At 41.0% G+C, this 20,541-nt stretch overlaps 1 protein-coding gene across 10 annotated transcripts in view; it reads left to right on the forward strand.

Moving 5' to 3' along the window:
- Positions 1-20,541, forward strand: part of ERBB4 (erb-b2 receptor tyrosine kinase 4) — a 649,063-nt gene that overhangs the window by 524,454 nt on the left and 104,068 nt on the right. For all 10 annotated transcript variants that reach the window (XM_030018184.2, XM_030018186.2, XM_030018189.2 and 7 more), the window contains one exon: positions 15,129-15,314. In XM_030018184.2, coding sequence (XP_029874044.1) covers positions 15,129-15,314 — 186 coding nt within the window. The remainder of the gene's footprint in view (positions 1-15,128; positions 15,315-20,541) is intronic.

The following is a 20,541-nucleotide window of genomic DNA, read 5'->3' on the forward strand; positions in this document are numbered from 1 at the left end:
TTACATCTTAGATTTTTCGTGAAAGCAGGCTGATGGGGGGCTATGTGTGAGCTCCAGCACATGCTGCAACTCACAGATCAGCAACAATGAAGAAAGTGAGCAAGGGCAGAGGGCCCTGGAGGATCAATGCATTGTATTTGTCATACTTGTTTTTATACTGCCAAAGTGCCAAGTCAACTTAAAGTTAAGGGAGAACAAGGTTTTCTGTGTTGTAGTGAGAAAAAAAATTCCAACACCGTTTTATACATACAAATACTCACACTGTGTCCATTTTTGATAGAAATGTAAGGGTCTAGAAGCTCAGGCTTACAGGGGCTGAACTTGAAGTATCACTGGCAAAATAAAATTTATCTTCAAGATACTGTAGTTTGGAATACTTCTCCCTTATTGCTTTGTTGCAGATAACGCTTCAAAAATTGTTTTCCATGTCTCAGTGCTGATCCAGACACCTCTGATACATCAGCAACTGTCATAGATTTATAAAAATGAAATAATTAACATCTGTTCATATTAATATTCTACGTATTATCTACAGGTGATAGTCAACTGTCCCTTTCGTTGCTTGTCACATAGTTGTAATGGAAGAAATAAGACAGGGGAATCTGGTACATGACTGGCTTGCTGATAATCTTTGTAATATTCTGCCAATACCTTTTAGACTTCAGTGCAATAACTAGGATAAACAGATAGAGCTGAGGTCACAATGTGGCTGGCACTCCACAAAGCAGTAATTGCTGGTTTGAAATGCTTAGTCCTTAGATACTGAAACTGTAGTTCCAAAATTAAAAGATTTTGCAGAGCAGTATTTTCCATATTAACTTCGGTGTTGTTTCTCGTTCTCATATATGGCATCTCTTGGACCTATTAAGATCAGAAAACCTTTGTGCTGTGAAAACATGGTGAGCTTGTCCCTGCCCTGAAAGGCTTTCAATTAAGATAGACGCAAGAGATAAAGGGTAGAGGAATGATTATTATTATACCCATTTATAGATGGGACTCTGTGAATTGCAACACAGATCTCATAACCTCTAAGCAAATCATTTAATGTTGTTTTATTAATTTTATTTTTAATTACATTCTGGTTTTAAATTGGCTTGGAATGTTTACTTAGAAAAGCAGATACTATATGAGGTTTGTTTTCAGACAAAGCTGCTTTATCTACTTAGCCACTGAGAATGTGTCTAAACTGTTCTTTTCAAACATCTCTTGTTATCAGTCAGTGCTTTCCCCAAGTCAGGGTATTTTAAAGAAGCTGGATGACACTTGATATAAGGTAAATTGTGTATCAGCAAGAGAAGAGAGAGAATCAGTTTTCTTACCTCTTAGTTACTTATAAGGTGATAACAATTGTATCCTGAAGGTTTCTGCTTTATATAGAATATCAGGTTTTTAATTACATAGACAAATATGCATTGTACAAAATAGAATTATGTAGGTTTCAGATGAACCAGGGCCTGTTGTTATCTTAATGCTTCACATGACAAATGATATAAAAATGTTTACAAAAATATTCATGTAGATTTTTGAGCTATGTTGAGAAATTGCAGCTGCATTGCATTTGCTCAATACGAGCTTCAAAGGCATTCATTGATGAACTTGCATAGGTAAATTCTGTGATATGGAGCAGTACTGATGCAAAGGTAGGAAATGGCTGAGGTACAATCAAATAACAGTTTATCTGATGGAAATGTAAGACCTCAGTAAAGTAGGAGAATGTACAACGGGGACTAGCTATGGGTGGTTCCCCATGCTTCAATTTACTGAGTGGAGGTAGTATCAGTGGATAGGCAACGCCAAGGTTGAATCTGTTTGGAAACCTTCTCCGGTGTCGAGGAAGCTTTTATTGTCTAGGCAGTGCCCTTTGATGGAGTTCAGTGGGATGATTTGCGTATGCATATAAAAGCAGAATATAGCTGTTTGTATGTTTTCTGAAGCCAAGCAAATTGTTTGTTTGTTTAAATGAAGTATTGTTGGTTTAGGTCAGTGGCCAGAGTCACCTGCTAAAAATACAAGTCCTCTGAGAAGTTATTTTAGTAATGAAAGTGTTTGGAAAGAAATAGTGTTTGAAATGAGGAAAGAAAGTGAGTTTCCTTGGTGAAATATTTTCGTGGCAAAATACTGAACAAATATTTCTTGGTAAAATATATTAACTTGCTGGAACGAAAAGGAAGAGAGTTTCTGCTGAAGCTTTTCAATGGGAGATAAATTCCAGTGAATTCCTCAGCTAGAAGATGTTTTAGAAATATGATAGTGATTGAAATACCTGTTTTGTCATTTTCTGAATGAACTCTGGTGGATTTCTGTTTTGCAGTCATTGGTTGTTTCAAAACTCAGACTGCGTTTATTAGACAGGAATGTTGTCAAAGCTAAATTGGAATATTAAACACTTTTCACATGTGCTTAAGTTGTGGACAGCAGAGAGAAGGAGTGGGAGGACTGGGCAATTTTTTCTTTAGCTGAGTAAAGAATGGGAAATTTTCCAGTGCTAGGTCTTTCCAGAGGATCTGAATGCTGTCTCCTGCCTGATTTTAAGCAGAGTGGGGAGATGCTTCTGGTTCCTCTGTGACTAATCTCTACAAGGTGTGAGCACAATTTACATTCTTGACAGTACTGTCATTCACATGAGAACAGAGATCCAAGTGAAATTCAAGACTACCAAAGGTCATTGATGTCAATGTTTATATGACAGCTCGGCAAGCTCTCAAAGTGTCCTAGAGCTCCAGAAAGTGCCTTAAACCACGTTGTGTCACCACATAAGTGTTTCTAGCTCAACTAAAACTTGCAGATCAGCCCTCTGGTGGAGTTGGTGTTGAAAAAGTGAGTGGCACTCACTGTTCCATGTGGACATAAAAAGTGCCACACGGAGAGAGCATTTTCTTACCATGTAATTTCCTTATGTAGCCCAGTCATGAAAGACAAAATAATGTACAGAGATGTCTGTCTCACTCCCCTGCCTGTATAAATGAGACAAAATTCCAGGTCACTTTCAAATTCACATTGGCTTGCCCATAGCTGGTGTGACTGATACCTGTTTTCTCCTTTTCTACATAGTGATGGCACAATCTAAATGTGCCATCTTTATCTACTTCAAAAACCTCCTCTCAGTGAACGCTCTGGTAAGGCCTCCAGTGATGCGTAACAGCTTGCTGTGGCTTTGGCATTTCACTGGCACAGAAGTCCACTGAGGATAACCAAAGAACTGGCAACTTGCTGTCACTTTGAGCTTCATGGTGTGCCTCTCGGAGGCACAGCATATTCTTTGATACTAGTAAGATGTCATACCGTGGTAGTGTAGGTCTTTAAAAACAACTTTTAAAAAATCAAAACATATATGCATGCAACAAGGAATAGATAGGATGGATTAATTATATGTAACTCTACTTCTGTTTTATAAATGTCATCCCAAATAGTTAATTGTGTTGGTTAGAAAGGCTGATGGTGTAACAGCTATGGATACCTTTTCCTGATTTTTATTGAATGTCAACCCCTTGACTACTGATCTTAGCAGTAAGATGCAAAATAGGTGCTAGCTGTCGAAAGTCTCTGCGGCGTGGATGGGGTTACTGCTTTATAATCAGGGTGCACATTGGCTGTGCTTCAGATCTGAAAGCATGCTTGCTCTTTGTGTGGCACATCCATAGAGCTGCTGTAAATATGTCCCTAGCACTAACTTTGGCACAGCGGTAGTGCCTCGGGGTTCCAGGTTTTCTAATTGTGCTTCCTTTGCCTGAAGTTTCCCTGAGAGATTTTTTCACTTTCTTTCCTAGAAAGCTGCAAGGTACGGGTGGCTGTTGAAAAGCAGATTCACCCATCAGCCTTGTCACAGTTTGCTGTAGGAAATGCTAGGAAAAGAGGTTTGGGTTTTGACTTGTAGAGTCCTTTCAGTTGAATAGTCCTTTGGAAATTCTGGATCTGTGATACCATGCCATCATACTAGCATAGTTAGATGTTCTTGGGATTGTGGTAATTCACAAAAGAGGATGAAAGTGTAACATAAATTATTATTTTGCCCTATTCATGCCACTCTCAGATTATGGATTACTTATAAAGTAGGCATTCCCTCCTGCAATACTGCAAGTTTAAGTGGTGTTTGCCTATAACTTTATGTTCTGGGCTTCTATACTTCAGTGAGATCCTGTCTTTATAAGAGTGTCTACACAGCCACAAATACAAACTAATAAATACAGTGGTATTTATTGATTTGACCGAGGTTTTTGTATGGGTAACAGATAATTGACCGCTCTTTCATGCAAGTTTGTTCTTGGAGTTGTTTGGCTTGTCCTGACAGAAGTCTGGACCTGAACATGGACACACGTTGAAGATCAGACGTAGTATTTGATGTGGGGGTTATTGCAGATGTCAAGATTTTATCAACATGACAAAAAGATTCATTATTATTGTATTATATTTTTATATATGTATGTATTACCCTGACTGTAGGACATGCTCAAATCTTGTGAAAGTTTAGGGAGGGATGTGAAACCCTATGATGAAAGCATAAGACAAGCTGCCAGTCTTAAGGTTTATAAGAACATCACCCACTCCCCCCACCCCAAAACATATCTATAGACAGACAGGCCAAGGATGTAAGCTACTTTTGCTTTCCTTCGCATTGACTTCCTAAATTCTGGCCCCTTTTTGGAGCCAGGTTACTGAACTGGGTGGGCATCATCCCAGGGGTGGCCATGGCAGGGAGTGGAGGAGCCGTCCCGGCTCACAGCCGGTTGCAGCCAAGTCCCCTCACAGCTGCTCGCTTGCCCCCACCCGCCCCACCGGGAACGGGGAGAAAATAGCAGGAACAGAAGACTCCTGGGTCAAAATAAGGATAGGGAAATCGCTTGCCAACTGCTGTCACAGGCAAAACAGACTCGACTTGGGGAATTTAACTTAATTTACTGCCAATTAACATAAATATTTAATAGCTGATTCAGTGTTAGGAAACAACAACAAAAACCCACATTAAAACATTTGTGGAAAAACCCCACCTTTCCTCCCCCTTTACCCCGGCCCGACTCCAGTCAGCTCTCCTCCCAGCTGGTTGCTGCCTGGCAGTGTGGGCTGGCTGGAGCCGGCTGTGTCTGGTTTGGGCAGCCCCAGCCTCTTACCCCAGGGGCCTCCCTTGCAGCACCCCTGCTACCGCAGCCCTGCCGTTCACACCCAGCGCACCCAATATTTGCTGTTCTAGGAGGGTCCGAAAGCCAGGCGGTATCTGCCCAGCGGCGGGGGTAAGGACCGCATTGCTGGGTGCAGAAGGACTCGGCCAGGATCGAGGTTCCGCTGTGGCAGGTGAAGCACAGGGCAGAGCCCGGCCTCGCAGCAGTCGGGAGAGGCGATGCAGTGCACAGAAGATGGGAGCTGTATGAATTTTGGTGGTGGCAGTGCTTTTCTTTCAAGCATTTTTTTAAAGAGGCTTTTTATTTTAATTTTGTCTTTGGGAGAAGAGTAGGTCAACAGGATGTAAAAAGAAAGAACAAAGAAGGTAGAGAAGAAAAGGGTGAAGGAAGAACTGTAGAAACTCAGGACAAAATAGCAGGCAGAGTAATGTTGAAAGGAAGAAAGCACTGTAACACAGGTAATGTGTGGCAGCTTTTGATGACTTTGTGGTTCCCTGATGCCAGCTTGGTCAAAAAAAAAAAAAATCTAACAGCAAACCAAACAGTCCAATGAAACTTTTTTGTTTAAATATCATCATCCTTTTGCAGTACTTGAGTCCTGAGTGTGATGCTCTTAGGCAGCTGAATATAGATGAGGGAAACATGGAGATGAGTCTGGTTTGAATTCTCAATTGTGAGAGATTAAATACCTGGGTTATGGACAAAATGTATCTTTGATTAAAACAACTCTTAATGTTGATAGTACACTTGATTAAATTAGGTTTCAATCTGATGCTATCCCTTTAAATGGATCCTGAAGGAGGAAGGAGCTTTGAGTGTGTGATTATAAAGTCAAGATTTTCAGTGATACTAGAAAATTTCAAAGCAGTGTCCTAAGACTCTTCAGAAAGGAGTGAGAACTTGATTTTTTTTTCCCTCTATCACTTATTCTTGAGACCTTGCCATCATTCATATTAAATCAAAAATCAAAGCAATAACTCCCTCCTTCTGAAAGGAATCTGCAGCTAAGGCTGAAAATGTTTGTAAGCTGGTCAGTGGTAAGGTCTGTTTACCCTCATGTTCAAATAATGCTGAAATGATTGCTTTTTTAGACTGTATGTTTAAAACTTCAAACATTTTTGCTAGTTGCACCAAAATAGTAAGAAACAAATCACTTTTGACAGACTATTCTGAGATAATGATGCGTGTCACAAACTGTTAGTAAAACATTTGTCAGAATAATACAATATTTTTACAAAGAGGTGTGCACACTGTTAAACGACTTACTGCAAGGGGGGATGGCCAGTCTGAAACCCACTGATACTTCACACTGTTACAGCTTTCAGTGGAAACATTTCTGATTGCTGAGGTCCTGAACTCTTGGCCACTTACCCATAAAAGTGAACTGAAAATGGGCTAGATTTTGATTTCTCATCACCAGAATCTATGTTTTCAGGCCAGGTTCACAGAAGGGCTGGTGGGAGTTATCCCCTCACTGGATGTTTGATGGAAAATCTTCACTTAGCTTGTGCACTAGAGGTCTGTTCCTTTAGACTTGAGATTCCTCCTCAGCTGTCTAACATGGGCTCTGATGAATTGGGAGATTTAATTGGTACAAAGTCAGCAGGGAGAAGTAAGAAGCATATGGTGTGGGGGTTCTACAAAATGTATCTTGTACACTTTCAAACATTTAAGCATGTGCGTAACTCTAAGCACTTGAGCCCTTTTGGTGTCAGCATGGTTGCCCATGCCCTCAGTGTTTGTAGGACAGGGATCACAGTACCACTTTTTAAAATAATTTATTTGTTTTATGTTGCTCCAAAATATATATTGAGGCAGATTTGCTGTTATAAGCACATTAAGGTATCTATTCGTGCGTGAATAGGACCTACTGCTTCTCTAAAGTGAGCACGGAATATTTGACCCAGCAGTCTGTAAGCGTCACCTTCAAGAGGGAGAGCTTTCAAATCCCTGAATTGTGCTAGTTTCAAGTAAGTGTTTGGAGGAGTGTGGGGCATCTCTCTCATGCATTTGAATCGCATGGGGCAATTGCATGCATTTGAATTCAGTGTCAACAATGCAGGCTGTGCCTCTGCAGCATTGGGTCAGTAAGACTACATACCCTCTCTGCTGTGTGCAAGTGCTGTGACAAGCAAAGGAGTCTCAGAGGGTATGCCTGCTCTGAGAAATGCAGCACATTTAAAGACGCATACCACCTCCAGAAAAGGCTGTGCACCTGTTTAGCAGTGCCTCAGCCGGAGACCAGCTCTGCTCCTGGGCAGTGGAGAGCACATTACTCTAGTGTTGTACCATGCCTTGCTCATCACCAGGCTGCAGCCTGGATGCAGGGTGGGACGCTGACTTGGAGCCAGCTTCTCCCAATGACACTAGCTTGGTCAGAGCCAAGTGAGCGGTACTTGCCTGATGCACTTTCCATCACATTTGTGCATGATAGACCACAGTGTGTGGTCCCTGCTGTGGATATTTTACTTTATTTTATTTTATTTTTCATTCTTAGTTTTTACCCTAGAAAGTTTTGGGTGTAGTGGCATACCTGGCAGCTGGATTTCCAGAACTTTCTGAAGGAATAAGTTAATATCACCATTTAATGGTGCAGCACACTTGTACTCCAGTCTAAGTATGCAGTGACTCTACTTACTACCCAACAGACCCCTGGTCAAGCTCCTCATTGGAAACTGAACTCAAAAAAGCTCAAATCTCTTATGTCCAAAAGAGTTAAAGTCCAAACCCACCCATTCAAAGCCTGTAGTCTCTTTAGTCGTAAGAGTTTGTCCTGGCTCTGAGGAAACACATGTTAACAAGACTCATACTGTTATCTTCTCTCTTTGGTCACATATAGCTTCCTTAACATGGCTTCCTAAAGCAAAACAAGCACGGGGGGAGTTTCAAGGAGATGGTGGTTAGTGCAAAACTCTAGCTAACAGCCCGTTAGACTTCTTAATAACAGGGCCTTGATTTAGACCTCTAGTTGTTTCTTGCTGTGCCAGCCAAACTCAGTGTTTCTACAAAGAAAAAGTGATTGTTCTTGTGAATGTGCATATAGGATTTAGACCTGAATGTGCACTGTTGCACGTCTGTGCAACAACCACTGATGAACTTTTACCTACTCTAAGTATTCATCTTGCTTTATGCTTAGAGTATGGATGTGGACGTCTAGAAAGATTTTTTAAAAAAATAGCTTTCTTCATTTGCTCTTGAGTCCTGCTTCTCCAGTGAGAAGTTGAGAGAATTTGTTGTATGTAACCTAGGTGTTGTCACTGTCTCTCAGGAGGGTGCAGTGACAGAAACCTGTTTCATCACAGGACATGGGGTATGCTACCATAGTTACATGAGCCAAGTTAAAGCATGTAGCTCACTCCTGCAGTAGTAACCTCAGGGTTGAATGTGCCCTTGCAGCATTCACGTGTTGTTCACTGTTACACAGCACCAAAATTGGTTATAGAAGCTGTTGCCCAGTCCCAAATAAGACTTTTGCCTGAAAGTGCCCTGTTAAATGTGTGTGCTCCTAATGACTGTGAAACAGTTCCTGGAAAACCAGCTGTGGCAGTTGATGCTGTTGCTGTCCTCCCTCTGTTTGCTACTGTCCCGCTGTGGGACTCTGATATCCTTTGTTGGTCCCTATAGCTGCGTCTCTCATTCATTTTCAGAAATGGCTGAGACATTTCAACAGAAGCTTTCCAGAGGGTATCTGCCCAAGTGGTGAAAAATTGCAGCCCAAGGGTTGAAAGTATAGCAGTGCTGTAAAGCAATTGAAAAACGGCATCTTGCATAGGAAGTACAGGGAAAATATAACATGGGTATCATTGTCATACGATAAATGCGGGCAAGTATGTTGTTGAGTACATAGGTTGTGCTGTCTCTCAGCTTAAGTGATAGTGCAGACTGCACAGGCTAAGTTGGCTATAACCTAGCAAATTTGTAAGACCTAGCAGACAAACAAAAGGCATTGAAAATATGTTGGACTGTATTTGGATCTGCCCTGAAGCGAGTCAGACATGCATTCCAGACAGGTGTTTGGCCTAGCCATTAGAAGCAGTTGTAAAATTAATGTAAAAAGCAGTGTATTCGCTGTAGTATCTCTCCTGTTACTACAGCACAGCTTGTGCTTTCAGAAAAATGCACAGCACAGTATGAAGTCAGCTTTTAAGTACATTTATTTACTCAACAACGATTAGGAAAAACAGATGGATTGTTCTTTTCTGGCTTCTTTTGTTTTGTTTTGTTTGAGGACATTTTATGGCGAGAACAGTTAGAAGCAGTAGGTTGGGAAACCAAATATTTTTCAGACTTTGTCCCTACTTACTGAACTCTTTATCAGGTGTATATGTTCATCTGGCTTAACTGAAGCAGTAAAATTTACCCTGGGCTTGCTGAATTGGGGCAGCAGATCTGTGATACTTCCCTGGAACAGGGAGCACATTTCTCATGCACTGGCTCTGAGGCACAGCACGTGTATGTGGAGGGCTGGAAGGGGACATTGGCTACCTGTGGGAGAGTTTCTCCTGGTGCTCTGTGTAGTATGGCCATTGGCACTCAGGAAGCTCATGTGTTAAAGAGCAAGCCTTCAGAAGGATTATCTTTTTCTCTCTGCCAGATACTTACATCTGCTATAAGGAGATAATCAATATTGCTTCAAATGCTAATTCTCTTGTTAGGTGAAGTCTTCAGCAGCAAGAAGATGAGGTTATCAAGCACTGCATTAGAAGGTGCTGGGATCCACCACGTGGTACAGGACTCTTAATGACACAACCTGTTAATGTGTTTCAGAGCCTCCATAAGCAGCAGAGAGAAGGTCTCTTGACCAATTCTGATGTTCAGATTTCATTTAGAGCATGGTTTTGGACTCAGCAGGGTGATGGCTCGCTGTCAGTTCTGCCCTGTTCCAGGACCCCTGCGGTCTCAGGAGTTGCCTGTGTGCAATCTCTAGCCTCTCAGGAACACTCTGGCCAGGAATGCTTGCCCACATACTGAACTGGTATACTAATTAATGAGGACATGTGCTGGAAGAGAGTTGTGTCCTGGACCACTCTAGATGGAGAATAAATTTTCAAATGGACATAAGTATGGCATTATTTTACTGCTAGTGGGACATGCACCTTGCTGAGTCCAGTGGTTTACAAACTAAATGGTCAGAGAAACAAAACCGGTATCAAAGGATGCTCTTCAGGGACCATCATGCTGGCTAATATTTATCTTCAGTTGCATTTGTTACCAATAACAGATCAAAGTAGGAAAGGGAGAAGTTAAATGCCATCTTATAAGATGTGCTGTAGGTATTACTCAGAGCACCCTTTCTTCTCACAGTCCTGAGAATTGTTTTTTCTTCCTCATCCTGGAAGGCTGAAATGCAAATCCTGCTTTAGCTGGATTTTGAGTTACTTTTCAGAAACAGCAGTCAAATTAAAGGCATTTCAAACATGACTGCAGAGTATGGATAGATCAGGAAATAGTTTTAGGTGGGATTTTCAAAGCCATCTAAGGAATGAAGGTGACTTAAGTGACCTGTGAGAAGTGAGTGACTAGTTGCCTTCATCATCTGTGTTGACAAAGTGCTTTTAGCCTGGATGTAACTATGCATTGTATTGTTACAGTGATGGTCAGCTCTCACGACTTAAATAAGCTCTACCTGTCTAAGCCTGTTTTGGCAGTCTAACAGCAGGTGCTCTGAGGGCTTCTTCTGGCCTCTTGCTGTGTGTTAGCAATTGCACCTTCTCACACCCCTGTTGACATAGCTGTGCTGACAGAAACCAGCCATAGGTCTGGTGATGGATCACTGGGACCTACAAACTCACCCTTCTTCTTCTTTGGTATACTATTGTGTTACTAAATGCAGATGACAGACGGATCAGTGTAAAGCATTAAAAATAACATTTATGTCATTGTTTAATATAATTGTTTAATATAGGGTTGTGTATATAAATCACAGGAGTTGAGCTTAATGTGGCAATAATTCAGCCACATTCAAAAGGGGCAGAAGAGAGGAATGATCAGTGTGATGTGATTGCTGTATACAAAATAGCATATCTGAGAAGTATAATACCGAGTTGAACATGGAAAGCTCAATTAAAGTCACTTGCTATTCTCTCTGTGATGAGGCTGGGGGACACAACAATGGCCCTGCCAAACTACCTGATTAGCTTGGATTAGCAGGGATTAGCTGCCTTCTGCATCAAGGTCTTTCTTTACCAGCCTTCCCCTCGGATGTATTAACACTGTAAGCACTGCTGTGAATAGACTATACATACACAGCCTTGGTTTTAAGTAACTCATTTGAGATCTTGTAGTACCCTAGCCTCAGCTGGTCAGGGCTCACTGTAGACTGCAAAATACATCTTAAGAGGTAAGAGCAAGCTGAGGTCCACAACTGCTACTTGTGTCTAAACTGGCTGGCTTATAGCTGTCCTGTGTATGGCTGCCACACACTGCTGTGATAATTAATACCTGAGCAGCAACAGCATAAAGAAACTCCAGGAAGAGATTTGGTTTGGCTGGGGAGTTACTCTTGTGATAAGACTTCCTGCTCCTGCAGATAGATGAAGGAGGGTGCCCGATGTCCAACAGGAGCCTTTCAAAACTGTCACCACTCTTGTCATTTCTCATATGCTAGTGTGAGCACATGATGTTACAAATACTCTGGCTCCTGGGGGAAAGATAAAGTACCATATATTAATAATTTCTCTCCCCTCGTCCCCTTTTTTATTTCAACTTTCAAAGGATTTTTTTTTCAGGAGAGAAAGATAAAGTGATCTGAGGCTCAGTTCCCACTTCTGCTCTAGACTTCCTATGTGACTGTGGATAGTAGGTTGTGCTTTTCTGTACCTCAGTTTCCTCTCCATTAAATTAGAATAGGCCCAATTTTAGAATCATTCATGTAATTGTGCCAATGGAGTATAGAGACAAGATCTGCAGACATAAGGCTACCAAAAGATACGGGAAATTGCAGAGGCTGGTTTTGAAAGATGCCAGTGTCAGACAGCCAAGTCTGTGAGTTTAGGTGCCTTACCTGATTAAATGTTTTAGAAAATTTAATTGGGAACCAGGCTGCAGAGTGCCTAAGTGCTATGGAGATTGTAGCTCTAGGGTCTTTTTTGTCCAAACAGATTTTAAAATGGAGACTCAGATTCCTTATTTGCTGAACAGATTTTTAAAATGCTACTAAGTCATAATGTTTCTGTTGTTGTTGTTTGTCTGTTTTGTCTAATTAGGCTCTAGCAGAACAATTGCAATCTCTCTTACTTTGTGTTTGTGCTGTGCCGGGTAGACATAACCCTGAATTTAGTTCTCCTGTAGATGCTAGTTCAATAAAAATAACAATACTTTTACTAATGAGAAGAACTATGTGAAGCCAGGATTCACGCTAAATTAGTATCTATTAGTGACTTAGATCTATAATGAAGGTTTCCCTGCCCTCTGTTGTGTGTCTCAATTCATTACAGAGCAGTCCATAATATTTAACAACATTTTTATTTTTTTCTGGAACCATTGCCCGAAACTATTGGAAGAATATGTGCTTTCCCATAACATCAGAATGAGACAAATGGCACTGCTTGCTTTTGTTATTGTACAGAAGTGTCTTTCGTTTGGACTCGGATAGACTTGTAAATGGCAAATAGCTGGAGACTAATGGAGCACATGCTTCAAAGCTTTCCATCCGGTCCCTTGGTGAGCAAAAAGAGTATATTGTGTATGTTCTAATCAGTCCTCATTATAAAGAAAAGTACTCCTGCTCCAAATTCCTGGAGAAACTCTTACCTGTACTCAGAGAGGGAGAGGGCAACAAGTACTATCCCCTTGTGCATCTGCAGGAGAAAAATGAATGGGGTAAAAAAGAAAAAAATGAGGCAGAGTGATTTTGTGCTCTGAAACTGGATAATGCACCTGTCAACAGGTATTTATTCTGGTGGCCTTCAGTGACATTTTCTAGTGACAGCAGAAAAGAGACTAAAATTTATCAAGAAGACCCCGTACGTACCAGTTGAGTGAGCAAGAACTATATTAATTTGAATGTGAGCAAAACTACTTAAGATCCCTTTTCTAATTTGTTACATCAGAATCTTCCTCAGAGGTGCTACGCCAGTCATCCCATCAAATAGCCCCTATTTATTCATTTTTTATTTTATTTTTTCACATACATTTAGGAAGAAAAAGGAAGGCAATACACCCCCCAATGGAGGCCATCTGCTCTTTTCTTATTGGGGGGAAAAAAACCCTACAATTAGTGTCTTGTTCATCTTTTCAGTTTAACAAAAAAAGAGAGGGAAAGAAAGAGAACTATTATGCAAATACTCTGCAATTTGGTTTCAAATATTCTTTGTACTATGATGAGCAATTTCCTTTAATACAAACTCAGCCTACTTGCCCGGACTTTTTTGTGTGTTAATATAGGGAAGGAAAAAAAAAAAAAACAACAAAACTTTTATGAGTTGGGGGGTATGCTATGTTCCTCTGGTGCCAACTTTTTCTCATCCTTTTTTTCTTTCTTTGGTGCTATTACTGTTGTTATTCTTTAAGTTGTCAGAAAAATGTCATATAGGTTTTCTGAGAAAGAAAGAGAACCAAAATAGCTTTACAAAGCTGCAGTTTCATCTCACTTTTCATTGTTCCATTGCCGTGATGAAGTGGTCTTGAAATGGAGGACTCAGCTTAGTGAATGAGAGAGAAAAGCTTTCTCCCTGCCTTTTTTGAATGTCGGTTGCTTGTGATGGCAGCATTACCTCTAAGAACAGATATGTAAGTTTTTTATAAGGAGTTCCTGTGCTACTTGTCAGTGCTATGAACTTCAGGGCCAAATAGTGTAGCTATGATTAAGTCCTTCTGGTCCTTGGCATTGGACAACCTAGCTAGCTAGCTGAAAACCTCTGAAAACTGAAGATCTGGAAAAGATAAAGTATAGAAGAAAGAAAGGAATATTATCTCTTGTTCATTGTGTGAGAAGCTGAAGGATGGAAAAAATGAAGTAACTGACCCAAGATCTATTATTGGTAGAGGACTTTGGAAGAATCAGGAGCTGAGCTAAAAGGTTCAGATTTAGAAAGCTGCTGCTTTCTGTAGTGGTCTACTTGTGGCAACATCAGGAGACAGGCAGGACTGCTGCTGCAGCTGGGCTACTACTGTACCACCACAACTTCTAGTTTAGGCTATTGCTGTAGAACAGTCATAGAGACAGTAGCATGGTCATTTCCTAACAGCTTAACAAATCTGCCAACTTTCAGTAGGACATGTTGGCCAAGGTTGGATGGGGCTTTGAGCAACCTGGTCTAGTGGAAGGTATCCTTGCCCGTGGTAGGGGCGTTGGAACTAGATGATCTTTAAGGTCCTTTCCAACCCACACCATTCTATGATTCTATGACTTATGAATATCAGACACATTTGAAAGGCCCACATTAAACCTCCTGAATCTTAACCCTTTGCAGGTTGAACTTTGGGAAAGCTTTGATTGACATATAAATGTTACATGCTCAAGCCTGTAAACTACTAAGCATTAAATCTCTGATCCAGTAAAGCATTTTAGCACAGCTTAATCAAATGTCTTGCCAAACGAGGCCTAACTGGCCATCTCACCATATACACAGGTGGCATAGTTTGCTTGCATACAAAAAAAAGCTGATGCCCAATGGATTGACCACAAATTGGAAAAATATATTCAAGAAACAAAATTAAGGGAAGTAGAACAAGACAAGTAAGACTTTTAAGCAAAGTCAAGTGTGTCACACTTACATCTTTGCTTCTGTGGCTGTAATGGGACAGGGAATATAGGGCAGTGCAGAATTTCTGATCTGAGCCTTCACTGGATCTGTTCAGATAGTCTGACCCATTGCTTGGTGCTCATTACATCAAGCATATGTTACATCAGACTGGATTTTGCCTAGGTATGCCTAGCACTGGATAGACAACACAGGAATTCATGATACTTAGGCTACACTGATCCCCTTTAGATGCTCTGTGGGAAACAAGAAATCTACACATAGAGTCTTCAAGCACACTGGAGTAACTGGGTCACTTTTGTTGTTACAGGAAGCTCTTATCATGGCCAGCATGGACCACCCGCACCTGGTGAGACTCCTGGGTGTCTGCTTGAGCCCGACCATCCAACTAGTCACTCAGCTGATGCCTCATGGCTGCCTGTTGGATTATGTTCATGAACATAAGGACAATATTGGCTCCCAGCTTCTGCTAAACTGGTGTGTCCAAATAGCTAAGGTATGTAGTTCATGCTGTTCTTTTTTTGTCATTTTCATAACTAACTGAAAAACATGCTGTGCAAAAAAAAAAATATATATATATATATATATATATATATACAAAAAAATGGTTTGGGTTTTGTTTGTGGGGGTTTTTCAGGTGTGGGTATGTGTTTTCAAGAAGGTTGGGTAGTTCTTGAAATACACTCTTTTGGCTGCTTAGAATATTATAGATTAGTTGTTACTATGTAAACCAAAGTGTTTTTCTTGACTGTCTTTCTAACTCAGTGTTAATGGGGGAGTCTTTCAGGGGGGGGGGGGGAGTGGGAGTGGGAGAAGAAGCCCCCTGTGTGACATCTGGGGCTGAGCACAGAATAATTTTTCAGCCTCTTCTACTATTCACTATTCATAGATACTGATTTAACCTGACTGTAGTTTTCAACCTTTCTGATCTGCATTGCCAGTTAAATTCTGATATGCCATCAATTGTCTGCCCCCACACTGCCAAGAAGATAAGTATTCTCTTCATGTCACTCCTTTGGGAACCACCACGGTTTTGCTGTGTTTAAGACCTATCACAACAGCTGAGGCTAGAGTGTAATATTGCTCGTCTCTGCAGAATGGGAAATCTCAAGGGCTGGATCCTGCTTTGCTTGCCGTGGTGTAATGCTCTCTGCCTTCCTGTGGGGTTTTAGGAGCAACAGCGAAGCTGTTATGGTTCAGACACTGACTGCATTTCAGCTGAGGTGGAACAGAGTATCAGTCATAAATGCAGCCCTAATGTAATCCTTGCACAGTGTTTCACATTTGGTTTTAGGTATGTTTAGGTATTCAGTGTTGTACTAAGAACAAGTTACTCATAATTGGTTGCAAAGAATACCAAGATCTGGGAGTGTAGAGGGCCATAGTTTTTATCGATTTTAAAGGCTCGTTTGTGCAAACAGAGTTGTGTACAATGATGTTACTATGAATGAGAATCTGGAACCCACTTTTTATTTAGAGTTATTTAGAAGGTATTTAAAGTTTTAGATTATTTTGGTGAAAATGCTTGTTACATACACGTGTGTCACAGACTGCTCTCTTATATTAAATCTGTAGCCTTAAGTGAATTTGCTGCAACGTCTATTATGAAATCTTAATTTAAGTTGTAATGTTAAACTTTTAGCACTGGAGAGAAACCTGAAGATTTGGAATTGTTTTGCTGGACCAAATAGCAGCCATCAAGTAAACATTCACTTCTCTTAAAAACTTAAATACAAAATATTTTCTTACAAAAGTAAGAAAACTGAGAAATTCAGCTAGCCCTGAGTTTTTGTTCAATGAGAGGAGGAATTTTGAGGTTCATCATTAATAGGGACTATTTTCTTTCGAGGGTCAGATCTGTTGTCAGACTTGCCCAAAGGTGACAGTAGATGAAATGAGCATAATGCTGGGTAGAGGAGTTGATCCATCAAAGGGGTGGGGGGAATCCCCAGCCCACATTCCGATGTTCCAGCATTTTGTAGATGTGTTAGTATCTGTGATTCTGCTGTGCTGTCATAGTAAAGCAACCAGAGTTGTACAGAATATTGGAACACACTGATGGGGATTGCCTGTTTCTAGAGATGTGCAAAGGTGTATTTAGGTCTGTTATCAGACCAAGGAAGGTGGGGGAGAAAATACATATTCCTGTTTGAGTCCTTTCTCTCAACACAACCTCCTCCCGATCTGTTCTCCACTCTCTTGATTGATAGTGACTGTTATTATTTATTACAAAACATTTACACAGTGGCATACGTGAAAAGATAATCCACCTTTATTTTCACTTTGTGCATGCATATGGCCATTGACTCATTGGACTAATAGCTGTACTTGCTTTGCTATGGACTTTATGTGGGCAGCTGATTTAGTGAAGCAAATAGCCTGATCCATAGTAGAGCCTTACAGAGCTGACAGATCCATGTCAGGGTCTGTGGAAGGCAGGTCATGGTTTTCCCATGGTGATTCTTATCAAGGTGAAACGGGTTCTAAACTGATTTCCATTGTAAATGGTTTCAGCATAATATGGGGATTGGATTTAGGTACACCCATTTGAAAATCATTGCCTGCCAGTTTTCTTGATCACCGGTTTTCTTGATCACCGTGTGATGCGGGTGGAGAAGATGAGTTATTATAGATATTTGAGCTCTGAGATGGAGGGTAACCAAGCAGTGCAAAGAAGTGAGATCATACACGTAATATTAACTGATGAAGTATCAGGAAGAGAAAGGGAATTTCTTTACAACAAAAGGTGACATATTATTGAGGGGAAGTTTAGTGAAGTTTAGTTGGTTTCTTAAAGTTTAATTAATTTCATCTTCTTCTGCATCACAGTAATCTTGAGGTTAATTTTGCCTTGGCCTCACGTTACAGCGTGAAGCTCATCCACTTGGCTACCCGTGAAGGGGACAGCAGGAAGTGACTGTTTTCTTGAAAAAGTGCAGTACTTGGTGAATATGGCTGACCTGTTAACTCTGGGCCATTGCAGTTCCTCTGGATTGTTTTCTCCTTGGTTTCTTTATGTGTCTCTTTCCCTTCTCTTATTTTTACTGCAGTGGTTGGTACTGGGTATGGAGAGAAGGAGTTCTGCATTTTGCTGCTTTTGCATGCATATCGGTGGTATTTAGTTGGGGATGGCTTGTTATAGTTGAGAAGGTCACCACAGGTACTGACTAATTGCATACCATGCCAGTATGGTGCAATCCTATTGCAGAAGTAGATTCCAAAGAATTAAAATGTACCTTTAACTTTTTATTTTCTTCTTGTCTTTGGAGACCTTGAATGACAGTTGTGTGTTGAAAATCTTCCCTGTCAGGTTGCATCTATGCATAAAGATAATATCATAATTATTACATAGGAGACTATCAGTGAAGAGAAGAAAGAGGTAGGGACATACAAGGCTGTGCACACCGCATAATATGTAAGAGTAGTGCAAATGCTGCACAGAATTTTCTGCATTCCATTGTGCTTTCTGATGGGATACAGGAATGCCCGTTCCCTTGCTATGTCTCAGACTGTAATGTTGATTGGGGTTAGAGGACATGCACAAGAAAATGTTTCAGAACTGGTAGGAAGAATAATCTTTGAGGTCACCAGACAAGGAGTCCCCTTTTCCCAAAAAGTGGAATAAACGTGCTAGTCCCCTGCTAGCAGCAGGGGAGTAGTAATACTTGTTTTCCACTCATCTGTCACATTTAACAGTGACTAGGAATCAGTCTGCAGCCTGCAAATAGGAAAGATTCAATTTGCCTACAAATAGACTGGTCTCCAGAGGAATGAGTGCAGAAGGTGGCTATTGCATGCAGCACAAGTTTCCATTCGCTGCGGGAAAGGTCTGTGTATCCCATGTACTTGTATCCACTGTGGTCATATTTCAGGCTCTGCCATACGGCTTGAGAATGTCTCTCCACATCTTACTTTTCTAGACTTTTGAGAATGATTGGTTGTGTCTTTCTGAAAGCTACCAAAACCGTGATTAGCAATGTAGTAAGAGGCAAAAATGATCAGTGACCTCCCAGACCTATTCTCTGCTCCTTGAAGCAGCTTCTGCTATCTTCTGTTAGATACACCTTTCTACCCTCACCTTCCCTCTTTTTATGGTGAGAATTTTCCCCAACGAGAAGAGGACTGAAGGAATTGGAAATGCCTCAGTTCCGAAGTTCAGGCTGATTTTTATGAATTGGTTAAAATCGAGTTGCTGCTGCAATACAGCTCCTCCCTACTGCGCTTTTCTCCATCTGCCAATGTGCAGGCATTTATTTATCGAAGTCATTGCTTCAGAGTTCACTTGTTTTGCCAGGCTGTTCATTTCCATATGTCTCTACTTCTGTACAACTAGTTAGGCGCTATGCCTGGTTGCCAACCTGCGTATGGCTCTGGAGATCATTTCTGAAGGTTGACAATAGGGCAGTTATTAAGTATTATCTACTGCCAATTGAAAAAAGCTTGGATGCTTTTTCTTTTTGCTTATACAGATTGTGTTGAATTTATTCTGACTGTTATGTCATTGTAGGGTAATTGTGTTCTCCTTCCAGAAGCTTTAGCTTCTTATTTTATGGATGAAAGTTATAAAAATAGAGTAGCCCCCAAGCGTTCTGCATAAAACATGGTTGTTAGACAGCAGCTGTGTCTAAGGGGGTTCTTCCCTTCTGCTTTGCAGATACACAAGACATCTCCTTGTGTCTCACTTCTATGTGTACTGTCTCACTTAGGGACATGAATGTTTAACCTTTTAGCTCTGAGTTCAGCACAGCAATTTTATGTGGAGTTTGATGTCCAGTAAAGCAGTAGACTATGCTCATGTATCAAGATACTTCCTAGTGTGGGGGCAAGAGTGACAACCTTGGTGGCCTTAGGGTATGGAAGGATGGAATAATGCTTCATGGATGTCCATAGTGTTGACTACTTGAGAAACAGATTGAGAATCAAATTCTGTAAGGTTAGCACAAGCCTACAAGTGAATTCTCAGTAGGTGAATTACATCCTTGTCAGCCAGTGTATGACAGATACATGTAAATCAGGAAGATTTAACACACGCACCCAGAAAGAAAAAGGTACTGTGTGCATTGATATTTCAATGTGTTTGATATAATTTCTCTCAGCAAGGGCTGCCCAAACACACTCACTGGCAACTTGGAGCTGTGGGGGTGAGGACATTCTTACAGAAATGCATTCAAGGAGAGAAAAAACATCTTGAGGTTTCTAGTCAGAAAGAGTTGGTTACACTCTGCCACTAGGTGAGGTTAACTATAAGGCACCTGTATTTGAGGCTGTATCCTCTCACTGGTACTCTAGTGGAAAAATGAGCCTGAGTCCTGTTGGACTTATTATTGTGGGCCTTTGTGCTGTGCTAGGCCCTCTCTCTGTCTCTCTCAAGGGCATATAGAAATCCATTTTTGCTTCTGTAACATTGCATACAACACTCACTAAATTCAACATAGAAGTTCAACACAGGCAGCCCCATCTACTGCTTTACTGGTTTTTCTGATACAATTACAGTTTCATTCTGCTGCTGTTGATTTGCATTACATCTGCACCAGTTTGGCAGAGCAGTGTTCAAATGCAGACGAACTTTTCCTGCCCCAAAGAAGACAAGGCAGAGGAAGAGTGAGAAAGGAAGCAATCTTCCTAAAACAGAGCAGCTTGCCTACAATCACCTAACCTGTGGAGGAGAGCTCAGCTCTCCTGGGTCTTAGCCAATGCCCCATACTGTTCTGGCCTGTACCCCC

Source organism: Aquila chrysaetos, chromosome 6 (assembly GCF_900496995.4).
Source record: "Aquila chrysaetos chrysaetos chromosome 6, bAquChr1.4, whole genome shotgun sequence".
Taxonomy (NCBI): domain Eukaryota; kingdom Metazoa; phylum Chordata; class Aves; order Accipitriformes; family Accipitridae; genus Aquila; species Aquila chrysaetos.